Source organism: Parasteatoda tepidariorum, chromosome 4, assembly GCF_982258835.1.
Source record: "Parasteatoda tepidariorum strain Cologne lab strain chromosome 4, Ptep-v5.0, whole genome shotgun sequence".
NCBI classification, from domain to species: Eukaryota; Metazoa; Arthropoda; class Arachnida; order Araneae; family Theridiidae; genus Parasteatoda; species Parasteatoda tepidariorum.
In genome coordinates this window covers 95,171,924-95,188,198 of record NC_141758.1, presented here as the reverse complement: position 1 = coordinate 95,188,198, position 16,275 = coordinate 95,171,924, and the positions used below count along the sequence as shown (strand labels likewise).

At 27.3% G+C, this 16,275-nt stretch overlaps 1 protein-coding gene across 4 annotated transcripts in view; it reads left to right on the top strand.

Moving 5' to 3' along the window:
* LOC107456859 (non-selective voltage-gated ion channel VDAC2) overlaps positions 1-15,430 on the top strand; it is a 113,609-nt gene extending 98,179 nt beyond the window's left edge. The window contains exons 1-8 of one of the 4 annotated variants that reach the window (XM_016074826.3): positions 97-234; positions 4,952-5,023; positions 5,493-5,627; positions 6,546-6,666; positions 10,562-10,672; positions 10,762-10,878; positions 12,918-13,068; positions 15,009-15,430. In XM_016074826.3, the coding sequence (XP_015930312.1) occupies positions 4,960-5,023; positions 5,493-5,627; positions 6,546-6,666; positions 10,562-10,672; positions 10,762-10,878; positions 12,918-13,068; positions 15,009-15,158 (849 nt within the window). In that variant the 5' untranslated portion in view covers positions 97-234; positions 4,952-4,959 and the 3' untranslated portion in view covers positions 15,159-15,430. Of the gene's footprint in view, positions 1-96; positions 235-1,806; positions 1,905-4,307; positions 4,432-4,951; positions 5,024-5,492; positions 5,628-6,545; positions 6,667-10,561; positions 10,673-10,761; positions 10,879-12,917; positions 13,069-15,008 lie in introns of those variants that run through there. The other 3 variants (XM_087161735.1, XM_016074827.4, XM_071182769.1) reach the window with 3 other exon arrangements.
* Positions 15,431-16,275: the final 845 nt, after the last annotated feature.

Here is a 16,275-nt window from a genome sequence, read left to right as displayed (position 1 = left end):
AATAGTTAATGAACTTGAATAATTTCGCATAAAATCGATACAAATTATCAAAAGCTCATTTCGCAAAATATTAATTTATAATTTATTTTTTGAGTTCTAACTGCATCCGTAAGTCTCTAACTTTCTGCTATTTTGCATTACATTTTTCTACTACACCCTTCATTTAACCTTTTTCTCATCTTATTATTAAAAAATATAACGTCCATATTATCTTATAATTTTTAGTTTGAAAAGGTATGAAAAATTTTCATCTGTCATGCTTTGAATATTTGTTTCAGTAATGAGTCTAGTATAAATTTATAACTCAGTGCTTTCCGCGTCCAGTCATGCTTCAAGGAAAATAATTTTTTTATCTAAGTTATACTGTAATTTATCTAAGTTATACTGTAATATGAAGTATCCTTGTTCATAAATACATTTATAAGCTTAGAAATGGAAGCAAACATTTTAATTATATTTTTGAATTATTTGTTGTGTTTATATGAGCAGTGGACACTAAGTAGTACGTAGCAGAATAGCTCTTGGATGGCATTTGCCAGTCAAAAACGTTAATTTTCTACGGACTTAACACCGAACTTTAAATATAAGATATATTCACTTTAAAAATAAGTTTCAATTTTTCGATATTGAATTTTTTGACTGCTGATAAATGTTTTTGGATAATTTTATGCTGTATAATTTGATTTAAGCTAAGGATGATACTAGAATTCGAAAAATTTCTACTGTTTCAATTCTATTTGTAGTTTGAATACATTTATACAGATATTATTCATGTTGAAAATCTCTTTTTCTGTTTGTTTGCTAACTTAATGTTATAGTCAAGTGTTAAAATTCTTATCATAATTTGACTGAAATGATTAAACTATTTAATCCACCATGTGAAAATTTCAATTAATGCAGTGGTTTAATGAAAAACTTATTATAAATTTGCTCTATACAGCTAAAAACAAATTCCTAGTTTCAAACGTCATTTTATATTTATTTCATGGAAAATGCTGTCTAACTCCTTTCAGGGCTTCTATTTTATTAAATAAGTTTAATTAATAATTTATAATTAAGAAAATTTATACTTTTCAAGGGATAAATGGGTTAAAAATTATTCTTAAAATTTTTTATAGGAATAATTTATAAATGAAAGCTTATTCTAACTTAAGTCTCATTCTTTTATGCTTAGACCTCTACATTATTTTCGGATTGCTACATATGTTATACACAGCCCCTTTACTGTTGAGACGCTTCTTTGATCATTGAGCATCACTATTAAAATATTGTATTAAAAGTACTGACTAAAAGCTGTTTTTTACCTAATAAGTTTGTGCAAATTTATTGTGGATTTACATTATCTCATTTTGCAATGATTTGCTTTAACAACTGTAGTAGCTTGTGTATATGCTAAACTTGATTCACTAATTTATCCCTTATGGTACATTGTTAAACTACAAATCCCTAATTTTTAAATTTAAAATTTTATTGTTTACATTGAATAAAATTTTTATAAACTTACCATTTATTATATCCTATCTATATATTTAAATTTTGATGTGAGGAAGATCATTTGAGAATAATGATAATGCAGTGTTTTCACTACAGCACGAGAACGCGAGAATCTCACATATTTTTTTCTTTTCTCGCATTAAAAATTGATTACTGCTAGAAATTCGCACATTCTATAAATCAATTTCAAAATTCGCGAATTTTTCGCATTTTGGAAAAAGCTTCGAATTATGCCATTTAGAATAAAATCCATTTAACTTTTCTTCCTGGATCTTTCATTATTTTCAACATCTGCCCCATTCTATAGCTTCCCTATTTACCAGTATTGTTCAGAACCTTTTCGAACAACAGAACATAACCACGGAACCCCTTTCAGAGCACATTTCTCTGCAACCACGTGTTTACCGTAGGTAAGGTTTCTTCATGAAAGACGTTCAAATTTTTTATGTGCTAATGTAAGATGGACAAATGCCTTGTAAAGGCAAAATCTTCTATGATGATGCACCAAAAATATTCAATGCTTTAAAAAATAGAAGACGTTAAAAATTAAAGAAATGATTTTTTTTCAAGAGTTTTTGTGTTTTTTTAGTTTTTAGAAATCTCACTTAACTTTTTGAAATCTCACCCTGTTTTTGAGAAAGGGTGAGAAATTCTCACCCATTTTTTTTTTTCAATGATGAGTATAAATTATACTAAATTATATAAATGAGTATAAATTATACTACAAATTTGTTTATAATACAGTACAGAACCCGTTATCCGGAAATCAGAAAACCGGAAGACCAAAAAACCGGAACGAAATTCGATAAATTTTCCCGCCATTTTTTTAAGAAAAAAGTTTTTTTCCTCATAAGATTTCAAGATTTTTCTTTCTTTTTTGAAAGATGTTTACCTTACCATCATTTTGGAAACAATCATTAGTGTATTACTTCATCGTTTTTTCTTCTTTTTAAGATTATTTCCAAATATATTTTTTTAGTCGAGTTTGACAATAAAAAAAAACGGCTTTTTGTAGCGATTCAGAAAACCGGAAAAATCAGTTATCCGGAATAGCGATGGTCCCGATTGTTCCGGATGATCGGTTCCCTACTGTACCTTGTAAACAGTTATATTTTTATTACTTTTTTAAATGCAGTTTTTAAGAAAATTGCACTTTTTTATGCACTATCTTTTCAGAGATGCCAACTTTCTCCGGGCAGCGAATAAATATTTTCAAGTGGTATATTAATTGTGATTCTTAGTTTAATAAATTTAATTTAGTAGATTTTTATCTGCTACTATTTCTAAATAATTCGTAGGCTTATATTATTCACCATTTTTTTATAGTTATTCCATGCTAATCCTTTTAAAAAGCAAGCAAAAATAGTCAAGTATTTGCAAAATTTAGCTTGAAGTTTTTTACCTTTTTTTAAGTTATTTTGGCTTGTGTGGAGCAGTTGGCATCTCTGTCTTATAGATGTTGTGAGGTGATATAATAGAACCTTATTTTGTTAAACTTTAAATTGAAATAAAATAATAGAATTTTTTTTTTTAAGCTTTCGTAAAAAAAAAAAAAATTGTCACATATTTCAGTATTGGGATACATTCTGTTTCTGCAGACATATACATTTTTATTATTTTAGAATGATTTTTATTATCAGAATTGAAATATTAATGGTAAATTTCAAATTAAATATCCAATGTAAACTTTTGAGTAAAAAAAGTTAGGAATTTGTCGTTTAAGGATATATGAGAAATTGATTACAAAGCCCTATAGCATTATCTAAGATAAATTAATTAATTTAATTTGACACGCACAAATTATTAAAAATTCTCAAAGTGAATTATTATAAATGATCATTAAAAGGTATTTTAAGACTTTTATTATGCTTCAGGGAGAAAAAAAAAATTATGCATCCTGAGTGGTTATACCTATAATTTTTTTAAAAAATTGGTGCAAACTAGCCTCTAATTATTTAATTTAAATTTAAGAAACTTAATAATTGATGAAGTTCTTTCTTGAGGAAATTATATATTACAATGAAATAAAATTTACAAAAAAATTAATTAGATTTTAAATTTATTCAAATTTTGTTCCTAATTTAAATTAGTTGGTGTATGAGTCCAATTTTTTAATTTCATAAATTTCACAAATATCAGGGGTCGATTTATGCACTGGTATTAAAGTCGTACATTTATTAGACATGAGATAGATCCATTATAAACAATATGAGATATGAATAACTCTATCAATTTATCCCTTTCAGTTCTTTACATATAAGTTTCTTTTTAGAAACAATACTTAAAATTACATTCAGAGGAAAGGATTAGATAAGTAAAATAATAAATTTTAAAGTATTTCAAATGTGAAAATGTGTCATTTCAAAAAATATAACTTAAGAAAATTTTGTAGACTTAATATTTTTTTCTTTCTGCAGTTGTATTTTACAAGATATACGCGTAATTCGATGTCCCACTATATACACTGTGTGTTCCGTAAATACAAATTAAACTCATAACAAGTATAAAACAAATACTATTGCAGCATAGAAATATTATGAAAGAAAATTTAATATTTGAAATATTAAATTTGAAAATTTGGTTGGCTTTCTAATTCCTAAATAAACAAAATTAGTTTATAAAAATTTTAAATAGTTTTTCAAGCTAGCAAAATTAGTTTTAAGCAAAAAGAAATAATGCTTGATATTAAGATCTTTATCTTTGGCTAACAGATCAGTAATAAATTCTTAAATTCATTTTCAATTTGGCTTGTTGCCAACACTTTATCACAAATTTAATCAGGAAAGAAACGTCAAGCATTTATATTTATTTATACTTGAAGTATTTAATCAGTTTGACTCCTTATATTATAACGTCACTGCTCATGAAAAATTGACTTTTTAGATGAAAAGTTGTCATGACTTGTTAGATAACAAGTTGTGACAGATATTTTTTAAAGTATTTATTTATAGATTTTTGCTTTTATTTATGTGTCAAATGTTTTTATTGTGGCTAATTTCAATTAATTTATGTAAAATCAATCAAAGCAAAATTTTCTCTTAGCTATGTACATAATGAAATAATTTTGTATTTTGTTGTTGAAGTATTATAAGAGAAAAATATTGAATATATCTAATTTTTATTTATTTTAAAGAAAAAAAAAGGTTAGTTTATGTTATTAAAAATTTTTGACTGGCTCTTATATTAAAAATAACTAGGCTTTCAACTTATTTTGCTCATTGCAATAATTATATGAATAAAATAGCATCTTTTCTGAAAACTGTTTTCAGTATCTCTAAAAATATTTTGGCAATTTTGACATTCATAACATTGTAAAATAAACAGGAAGAGTGTATATTTTTTTGTACACTGCATTGATTTAGGCTTAATTAATGGACTTTAATTAAGCCCTAATTAATAAAGGCTACAGGATTCTGTTCACATGCAGAGATTGCTAAAAAAATTAATAATTTTACAGGATCAAAAATGGCTCCACCATGCTTTTCAGATCTTGGAAAACAAGCAAGGGATATCTTCAATAGAAATTATCGTAAGTTTTTTATTTTATTTTACTGATAAATGGTATTTCCAATATAAACGTTCCTTAATTTTCGAAAGTATGCCAAAAAATTAAAAAGAAGAAATCAATAAAAGGTTTAGGTCCTTTAAATGCCATTTTTGCATTTTTTTTTAAAAATTAGAATGTTTTGTACATATTATAAAATAATACAGTTAGTAAATTCACCAATTTTTATTGACTTTTTTTTTATTACTGCTCGAAAATTACAAAATTTTTGAATTTTATGATAGAAAAATTGTCTAGTTAAGCTACATATTTTTTACAGTCAATATTCTAAGATTTAATGCAAAAATTAAAAGCTAATTTTTTGCATTATATTTTTTCAATGTTCTGTTCTAGAAGAGAAATCCTTTTTTCCCCCTTGTATTAACTATTTTAAGAACATTATTTTTATTATGTGTGTGAATTATAAGATTAATTTTTTGCTTAATATTTTCAGATATTGGTTTGATGAAATTGGAATGTAAGACCAAAACTGCAACAGGTGTTAATTTTACAGTTAGTGGCACATCAAATAATGACACTGGACGTGTGAACGCTTTTCTTGAAACAAAGTACCTTCTAAAAAATCACGGTAATCTTTTAATCTAGCCTAAAATGCTTTGATATGTATAGTTATTAAATTATTTGCTTTTTAACATCGCTATAAATTTTAATGCATGTTAATGAAAATTAGTATATTTATATTTGAATAAATTAATTATAAAAGTTGATAAAATTTTGTTATAAAATGTGATGATTAAATATGATTTTTAATTGTATATTGCTTACAATTTTGTCACAGAAACAATTTTATTTCTTTGAAGAAAGGTTATTAGTTTTGTGAATGAAATTTGTGATGAATTTTGTGTTTTAGATTGACTAATAGATGTGTTGAAACATAACTTCTTGATCTTAAACTAAAAACTTAATTGGTAATTTGAAGAGTATGAAATTTTATATAAAAACAAAGGTGGAATTTACTGATTTCAAATTTTTAAAAATTAATAGTTCAATAGAATGAAACTTTTTAAGTTCGTGAAATAAATACTCAGTGCTATTTTCTAGTAATAGGTTACCAATAATAGCTTTAATAGGTTAAGTATAGGTTATAGTTTTAATAGATTACCCATAATTATTCACATTTAAGTTGAATTTTCAGCATTTTTTTTTCCACTACAAAAACCTAGTGTTTTTGGAGTTTAAATGAGCTAGTAATTATGATATAAATATTTTTTGCTATTATAAATGTGAGCTAGAAAATATTGAAAAATAACCTATTTAGAGAAATTTTCTCAGGAATTACTTTAAACTGTCCCAGTTGGAAATTTTAATTTTTATTTTCTTTCTAAGTAATTACTTGATAAATTTTTTACTTTCTTAATTAGAATTTTTTTTTTGAGCTTTTTATTTTGGTTTTCAACATATATATGTATACAAAAATAGATTGATTTAAAGCCAGCAATTTCATATTGTGTTTTATGATTGCTCTATTTGTTTTCTTTGTATTTAGGAATTACAATAAAAGAAAAATGGAATACTGACAATGTTCTAGCCACTGAATTTTCCGTTGAAGACCAATTTGTTAAAGGTCTGAAACTTAGTATTGATACAAGTTTTGCACCCCAAACAGGGTAAGAACATCAGTAAATATTTATGTATAGCATTAATGTTGACTAGAAAATCAATTTTATATGTATAGTCAGTTTATTGAAATGTGTAGTAATTCATAGAAGCATGTTTCTCTAAGATTTAAAGTTTTTTTTCCCCCTTTTTTTAAGGATCGAAAATGTCCCCCCCCCCCATATAAACTGCTGTTTGTAGAAAATGCAACACCATGAAAGAATCATCAGAATCAAATGAAATTTAATGCAGAAACGACTTGTACTGATACAAATAAATGATGAAATTTTCAAAACAAAAGAAACAAATTAAGCGTCCGAAATCAGTATTTGGTGCAGCCACCACGCGCTGCAATAAGTGCTGCTATACGACGTGGCATGGAGTCAAACAGATGTTGAATATCTGCTTGAGGAAGAGAATTCCATATCGCTTGTATGCGCAACCAAAGTTCGTCTTTGGAAACTGCAGGACGCGGATCACGAGTGAGACGCCGACCAACCATATCCCACACGTGCTCAATAGGCGACATATCCGGCGAATAAGCAGGCCAAGGAAGAAGTTGCATGCGTTGTGCTGAACAGAAGTCTCTAACAGTCCACGCAACATGTGGGCGTGCATTATCCTGCTGAAAGATAGCTCCAGGGATGCCTTGAAGGAAAGGAACGACTTCGGGCTGTAGCACTTCACGGACGTATCTGTTGCTATTGAGATTACCCTCAATTCGTATCAAATTGGATCGTCCATGATACGAAATCGCACCCCAGACCATAACTCTGGGTGTTCGACCACTATGTCGTTCAATAATACACTCAGGAAGGCAGCGTTGACCGGCATAACGTCTAACACGAACACGGCCATCATGGGTCCACAAATTGAAGCGTGATTCATCTGAAAAGACAACTTGGTGCCAATCAGCTCGCCAGTCTCTGTGCTCAAGAGCCCACTGCCGACGCAGCCGTCGATGATCCGCCGTGAGGGGAATCCTGTATAATGGCACCCTTGCACGCAATCCACGGCGCAGCAGACGACGACAAATTGACAAAGCCGACAATTGTACACCTGTAGCAGTAGACCAATGTGCTGCCAGCTGCCTGGAGGAAGCTGTGCGATCATTCACCGCCATGCGGAGCAGGTGTCGATCATCGCGCTCTGACGTCACCTTCTGTCGTCCAGTGCCTGTTTTTCGAGTTGTTCGGTGCTCGTCGGTCCACTGCTTCCAAACTCGCATCACTGTGGAACTGTTCCGCTGCATACGAGCTGCTATTGCGCGATAGGAAAATCCTCCTTCTCGAAGGCCGATTATCCTCCCTCGTTCAAACTCCGTAAGTTGCTTGAATTTCTTATTCTTCCGTCGTGGAGGCATACTCAGGTCTCACTAAACGTTTGCCACTAACAAATAATCATAGACTATTTTCAACGTCCCGCTACAGCACTTTATTTATACGCTTTCAGCATCAATTCAGAGGGCGCTGCGCGCGCCACGCACGCGCGATGGCTCTGAAACTTTATTAATTTGCATAATATCCTATAATTGACATTTGCTGCGAATTTCATTTGATTCTGATGATTCCTTCATGGTGTTGCATTTTCTACAAACAGCAGTTTATGTTTAATTAAAAGCTTTTTCTCTCAAACCTTTATAGAAAATATACAGTGTATTAAATTTTATTTTGAAGATTAAAACAAACTACAATATAAATAATAGAATAATGTATACAATAGAACAAAATATGAATTGTAATGTAAATAACAATGAAATAAACATGGAAAAGTATCGTAGTGAATTTAAATTTAAAGTTTCTTTGAGCAGATTATCCAGGGGTCTGTCTAGGTTTTTTTTAGAGGTATCTATTTTTTTAGAGGTAAAATTTAGTCATAATTTGTGAAATTTAAAAATTATATTAAAAAATCAATACAAAAATATGGTAAAATAAAATAATATTTTCAGAAATATTTAAATATTTTTAGAAAATATGTTAAGTATTTTGTGAAACTCGTTTTTCCTAAACTTGAATTTGTGCGAAAGTACTGCTAAATGGCAGTAAATTTGCCCTGGAAAGACCCCTGTTATCACTTTTTAACTGCATGAAAATGCAAATTATTATTATTTTTTTTTTAATTTTTACTTCTGATAATGATGAACTCTCAGTTCATTAAAATGCAAAATATTCCATCGTTAGTTGTCCTTTAGAACACTGGGAATTATTTTCTTTGTCCATTTTCTAATATTATCTCAGATACTAGGGAAATGCAACATTATGCACGTAACATTACAAGAATAATTCCTTATTAATTTGAAATTAACTGTGTCTGCTAATTTTAATTATGAACTTCTATAAATTTTTAATTATTTCAAGCTTAAAAATGTCCTCTAATTTATATTTGTATACATACAGTACCGCTCAAAAGTATCAGTACACCTAGAAACTTATAAAAAAAATGGCAAAATTCAAAGTGTCATAACTTCTTTAAAAATGATCAAAAATGCTTCTGCTTTAGCTCATTTTGAAGCTTATAATCTCTACTTTTATGTACTCTAATTGTTTTTAATTAATATATTTTGCAACTATGTACAATTACACTCTAAACAATCATAGAAAATTGTATTAATTTTTTGTGAAGTTTGATGCAATGTACGGGCACAAAGGGGTTAGATATTGTTAATTTTTATTATACCATTGAAAAATTTGGATTTTTAGCTTTCATTTAAAAAAAAAATTCCAAAAAAACATGCTTTTTGACGAAGTTATTGTCAAATAAAAAAAAAGGTTTTTTTTCAGAATTTAATGATTTTTCAGCAATTATAATGAATTTTAGTGTAATAATAATATGATATGAAAATTTTTTAATTAAAATAAATGAAAATTTAATATTTCTTGATAATATTATTTCATAATTTATTATAACAATTTTAACTTTTTTTTTTGGAAAATATAATTATGAAATAAGAATCAACATTTACAATTTAATATTTTGAAATTTATTTTTTTTCGTATTTTTCTCACGAAAAAATTTGAAAACAAAAATGTAATAATGAAAAAATATTTTACATCATATTTTGCTTTCTTCAAAATATCCTCCTCGCGCTTTTATAATTGCAGCACACAACGTTGTAAACGTTGATTCTTATTTCATTATTATATTTTCCGAAAAAAAAAAAAGTTAAAATTGTTATAATAAATTATGAAATAATACTATCGAGAAATATTAAATTTTAATTTATTTTAATTAAAAAATTTTCATATCATATTATAATTACACTAAAATTCATTATAATTGCTGAAAAATCATTAAATTCTGAAAAAAAACCCTTTTTTTTATTTGACAATAACTTCGTCAAAAAACATGTTTTTTTGGAATTTTTTTTTGTTGAATGAAAGCTAAAAGTCCAAATTTTTCAATGGTATAATAAAAATTAACAATATCTAACCCCTTTGTGCCCATTCATCGCGTCAAACTTCACAAAAAATTAATGCAATTTTCTATGATTATTTAGAGTGTAATTGTACATAGTTGCAAAATATATTAATTAAAAACAATTAGAGTACATAAAAGTAGAGATTTTAAGCTTCAAAATGAGCTAAAGCAGAAGCATTTTTGATCATTTTTAAAGAAGTTATGACACTTTGAATTTTGCCATTTTTTTTATAAGTTTCTAGGTGTACTGATACTTCTGAGCGGTACTGTATAATATTTTTATTTTTAATCCTTTGAATCTGTGAAAATTTTTGCTAAATTCTTAAAATTTGTTACTTTAATGGCTAATTTTAAATAATTCTTTCCTTAATTATTTTACAATTGAGAAAACCCATTATTAAATGCTTTATTCTTATAAAATAAAATTGCTTATGTATATTAAAATATTTTTTTATCGTGAAAATCAAAGTTTATTTTTATTTTCATTAGAAAGAAATCTGGAACATTCAGCTCAGCATATAAAAATGAACATGTCCACCTGAATGGTGATGTCGATTTAGACTTAACATCTCCTGTTGTTCATGGTGCTGGAGTCATTAAGTATGATTTATTTTAATGTTATACTTTCTAATTTTTTGTTTGGTAATTTTCAAACATTGATATTTTAATGATTCTCAATTCTTTTATAGCTACCAGAATTGGCTAGTTGGTGCTAAGATCTCTCATGACTTCGGGAAAAATGCTTTGATTAAATCAAATATTGGTTTAGGCTATTCATTAGGGGACTTTGTATTTCATTCAAATGTGTAAGTAAATAACTTTATATCCATTGAAAAATAAATGACATTAACTATATGAAATGTTTTATGTATGTTACCTGTAAAATTTGATACCTGACATTGTATAGAATGCCTAGGCTCTGTATATAATGCCTAAAAGTAGCTGGCACTGTATGAAACGATTCATGTTTCACACATTTAAAAAAAAATGTGGCATTTTATAAAAAATTGAATGAGAATCCAAAAAAATATGAAATAAATCTCTGATTCCCTTAGAATGTAATTCAAAATGTCATTAAAGCCTACCATATTGGAACAAGTAGGTTAATTTTAATACTTATTTTTTATATGAAAACTTTGTTTCCCTTACTAAGAAAAGCATAAACTTTTGTCTCATAATTTTTCAGGATAACTTTATATTTTTGACGATTGCACATCATTTTCATAATAGCCATTTCAGGACCTTTTTTTCATGCTTTGTTTAAATAGAATTTGTCTTTTTATATACCATGCCTAGGGAAAGTATGAAATAATTGTAATATTTCATATTTTGCCTAAATATTTCTGGCATTACATACAATACCTTGAGTTTTTTAATAGAATGCCAGGGTTTCATATTTTGCAAATAACTGCTATTTAACATGTGTTATTAAAAATTTATTTAGAATTACCAACTTAAGAATTTTATGTTGGTGCCTTTGTAATCAGAGTAACTTCTTCGAACATAGAAATCTTATTCATTTTTTACTATTATTATTTAACATCTCAAAAAAATTAGATTTCTGATTTTAAAAAAAATTCTTTTAAATAAAGAATGCTTTTAGAGAAATTTTTATTAACAAATTAAGTCATTTTTTTTATCTTGCGATATAATTATAATAGCTATTTATAGTTATAGTAATTGTAATAAAAATAGTTTATTTTAATTGACAGTTTGGAGAATTGACCTTTTAAACGCTATTGTATCTAGGAAAAATTCATTACTTAGTTTTAAAGCATTGAATAATTCAGTGAAAATTTTTTGTATTTAATTGAATGAGATATTACCTTGCCACTAAATATGTGTATTCTACAGATATTTGTAGCTAATATATAGCATTTTAATCAGCATTGTAATTTCTGTTCAGTTAAGTAAAAATTAATCCACAGTTTTTATTTAATTATATGTATTTGCAGTAAATCTTATCTATGCAAAAGCCTAAGTAAGATATATCTAAAAATTACAATAAATGCCACTGGTGTATAGGCATTTGTTTCTGGCTAACATTTTGTTTTGGTTTTGTGTGGTTGTCTTAAATCTGTTGATAGGCATTAAACATAAAATTTTTTTAACCTGAAATGCTTGACACATAATTGATTATAGGTGAATTTCATTTTAAACTCTAAATCAAATGAAATATACTTTTAATGTAGTTTTCTTGAAATTGATTTAGTTAAAAAGCTACATATTCTTAATGAAATAAAGTGTCAACTTTGAAACAGGGTGCATAGCGTTTTTAAAAAGTGCTTAAAGGTGCTTATTTTCGATTTTCCTTTTTTAATAACCCTTAAAGGTGCTTTTTCCATGGGGTGTTTTTAAGAATTCCTTAATTTTCCCTCTTACAAAATGAGATTTTTCCTTTATCGTGTTGATTTTTGCTACGAATTATGCAAAAAGACAGTTCACATTGTTCTATTCAACATTTTCACAATTAATTCTACCCCATTTTATTTCGGCGTGTTGTCAATCTGTAGCATATGAAAATGTCATTCGTTTTACATGATTCAAATTTTCATGATTTTTGACTATTGTCAAAAATAATGCAAAAGGTTTTTTTTTTTGCATAATGGTTAAAACCATCAATTGTCAAAAACTTTCCAACCCTACCTAACTATTATATTTTTTTAAAGTGCTTAAAAATATTTTTTGAGTGCTTAAAAGGTGCTTGTTTTTTGCTGAAAAATTTGGCTATGCACCCTGTGAAAGCTTTTTAAAGTAATTAAAAGTTTATTCGTTATAAAAAGCCAATGTTTTTGCATAAGTGTTACATATAATGTTTTAAGGAACTATTTTGTTTTTTCCTTAGTATTGATGGTCAAGAATTTGGTGGCTGTATGTATCAAAAAGTGAACCCTCAACTAGAATCTGGAATAACTCTTTCTTGGGTTGCTGGTACAAATGAAACTAAGTTTGGTCTTGGTTGTGTATATAAGGTCGATGATTCCACATCCGTCAGGGTATGAACTTTTTTCATTTCTTACAACAATAAAGCAATTTTTTTTCCTTTGAACTTTGTATTTATACAGTATTTTTTATCAATTCGGAGAATTCTGGTAAACTTTAAATTTTGTTGGAGATTTTTTTTTTTTTTTTTTATGTATGGAAATATTAGGTTTTAGTAAAATCCTAGTTAAGTTCTTAACAAACCTGAAAAATAGCCAGTCTTAATTCACAATGAAGATCATAAGCTACCAAGTAAATAAATCTAATATCTTCTATGTAATATTTTTAGAATAAATCCATTATTAGCATGGTTCAAATTAAAAATTAAATAAAAATCTGTTCAAAATACCTTTCCTTTAACAATTTAGAATTTTAAATGTATAAGCCAGATTTGTTGCTCAACAACTCTATTCTGATTCAATTTAAACAATTCTAACATCTATTTTAAATATTTTATAAAATTCCACTTTTTAGTAAAATTTTTGCTTTTTATTCACTGTTGTTCGGTGTATAAAATTTTAGTAACTCGTCTCCTTGTTTGGCAGTAAACTACAAATTCTCTTGAACTAACTTTAAAGGGAGACCTCTTTATTTCGAGTTGAAGACATATTTAACCTTTTCAATTGTCATGCATCAAGAAGTCTTAGCTATGAATTTATCCAATAAAGTAAGCAACAGTTAATGGTGTTACGAGCAGTCTCTTTCAAAAAGAGAAGACACCATCTTTATGTGTGTGCTATTCATCTTTTTTGAGAAGGAAAAAAAAAACCATTGCGTGCTTGAAAATCCATGTTTACAGTACTTCTTAAAATGAATTGCTGATGTTGTGATGCTAAAATTTTTATTGTGAAAATAAATCTGCAAAGTAAAACTACAATATGAAATATTAATGTTAAAATTGCAAAGTTCAATGACAGTATGAGGCAATAGAAAATAAAAATGAGACAGAAAAATTTTGAAAACAATCATTAGCAATATTACATCCGATACTAAAAGTTAAAGAGGTACTTTGTATTGCCCAACAAATTTTAGAAATTAAAAAATTTACAAAAATTGTATTTTGAAAAATTTCAAGGTTTTTGCGGGAAATGAAGATGATGCATAAAAAATCTGGAAAAAATTCTCATGTAATATACTAGTTCAAATACAACTTTTGGAGAAAGCGCTCTTCAGTCATCAAACTTTTTTTTCTGCTTCCCCTTTATGGTTGTAGTTGTAATAATAATATGTATATATGTTGTAATCATAAAGTGTGAAGAATGGCTTATGATTTTTATATTGGTGCATATGACTTATAACTTTCTTGATTTCAAAGTTTTATTAGTACATATTTTGTTCAACAATATTATTCAACTGTTATTTTGAATGATGCATTGTGTAGCTATGTGAATTATTTTTTAGACTCTGTCAGCGTTATCAAAAGGAACTTCTGAAATAGGGTAGGGCCTACTTCAAAATCTTAAATGGGGACCTCTAATTTTTATTGCAGATTTGGATTTTCCAGAAATAAGTATCTCAATTAGTCTTACAGATTGTTGCATTTCGTTTCACAGATGGTGGTGTAATTACAAAATAAAAATTAGAGGGAAAGTTATTTAAAATGTTAACTTCTTTTGAAATACATACCATATTAAAAAAAAATAAGAATTGACTGGTTTGAATAAACTTATCTAATGACATCAAACTTGATCCTTTCCCCTAAGATTCGCCATTGCCTCAGGCAGCAGGGCAGAGGTAGATTTTTGTACCATTTGATGCATTTTTTTCTAAATTTATTCACACATGTATTTTCTAGATATTTAACTCTTTCCATACTTTTTGGACACTCTATACATTCTCACTAAATTTATTATTAATATTACTATAGATTATTATTAATATTATAATTTTATTATTAATAATAAATATTATAATTTAATAATATTTTTATTGATTATTCATTTTTTATTTTTAGGCTAAAGTGAACAATAGCAGTCAAATAGGTTTGTCCTTCTGCCATAAGCTAAGGCAAGGCATTCAACTCACATTGTCTGCTTTAATTGATGGAAAGAGTTTCAACCAAGGTGGCCATAAAGTTGGTCTAGGTTTGGAATTAGAAGGATAAACTACAAAATCAAATTCCTTAAGCTATCATTGCATTTCTTGCTATAAACTATGTATATTCTATATTTTAAATCTTAAATTTTACACCTGAAAGCTAGACTTTGGGACTCTGAAAATTGTTTATGGAACTGTAGGCAAAACTATGAAAAAAATAAAATTTAATGTTTTTCTTTGAATTATCACTATTGTCTTAGTTACGGATCCCAGTTTAAAAGAAATAACCGATGTAATTTGTTTTATGAAAAAGATTAATAAATATTGGATGAAGTTGAATATTTAGTTTGTATATTTATATTTGTTTTGTGTGCTTGGTGTTTTTTAAAACTTTATTTTGAAAGTATTGAAATGTGATTTTCAAAATACAGTGAAAGTTTATTATAGCGACAAGTCTTTAAAGTCAAATGCATTTGGCTAAATTTCAAAATGGAGAGGCATTTGGAAAAGTTTTCTTTACAAAAAAATCTAACATTCATTATAGACTACTTATAAACATTTGAGCTGCAGTTGAAATGGTTCTTATACATAAAACTTAAGACAGCAGTGCACTTTTTTTTTTGGAATATAACATTTACATAAATCTGTAATATTTTCTCCTCTGTTACCAGCATTCAAAAATTTTTGTAGAAAAAAAAAATACTTAACCTGAATCAGAATTTAGTATTTACATTAATGTCTCTAACGTGTAATAATAATTATATTTCTGTATTGTTTTAATTATTATAAAAGATAAAAATATTTTCTTTTTTTTTGCCATTTACATTGTGTGTAGTGTTTTTAAAAAATGCTTAAAGCTGCTTATTTTCAATTTTAATTTTTTTTAAAAGCCTTTAAAAGTGCTTCTTTCATCAGATGTTTTTAAAAAGTGCCTAATTTCTCTTTTCAAAAATGAGATTTTTCTTCACAGTGTCTATTTTCGCTGCGTATCATACAAAAGCGTGCTTTTCATATTCTATTAAACCTTTCCACAATTCATTCAACCACAATCCATTTTGGCTTAAATTCGGTCCGTAGCATTTCAAAGCGCCTATCATTTTACATGTTTGATGAAATACTTGGGAGTAGTCATGTGCGTCTAGTGAGCTGGGTTCGGTGAGATTCTTGCACTCTCATGTGCAACT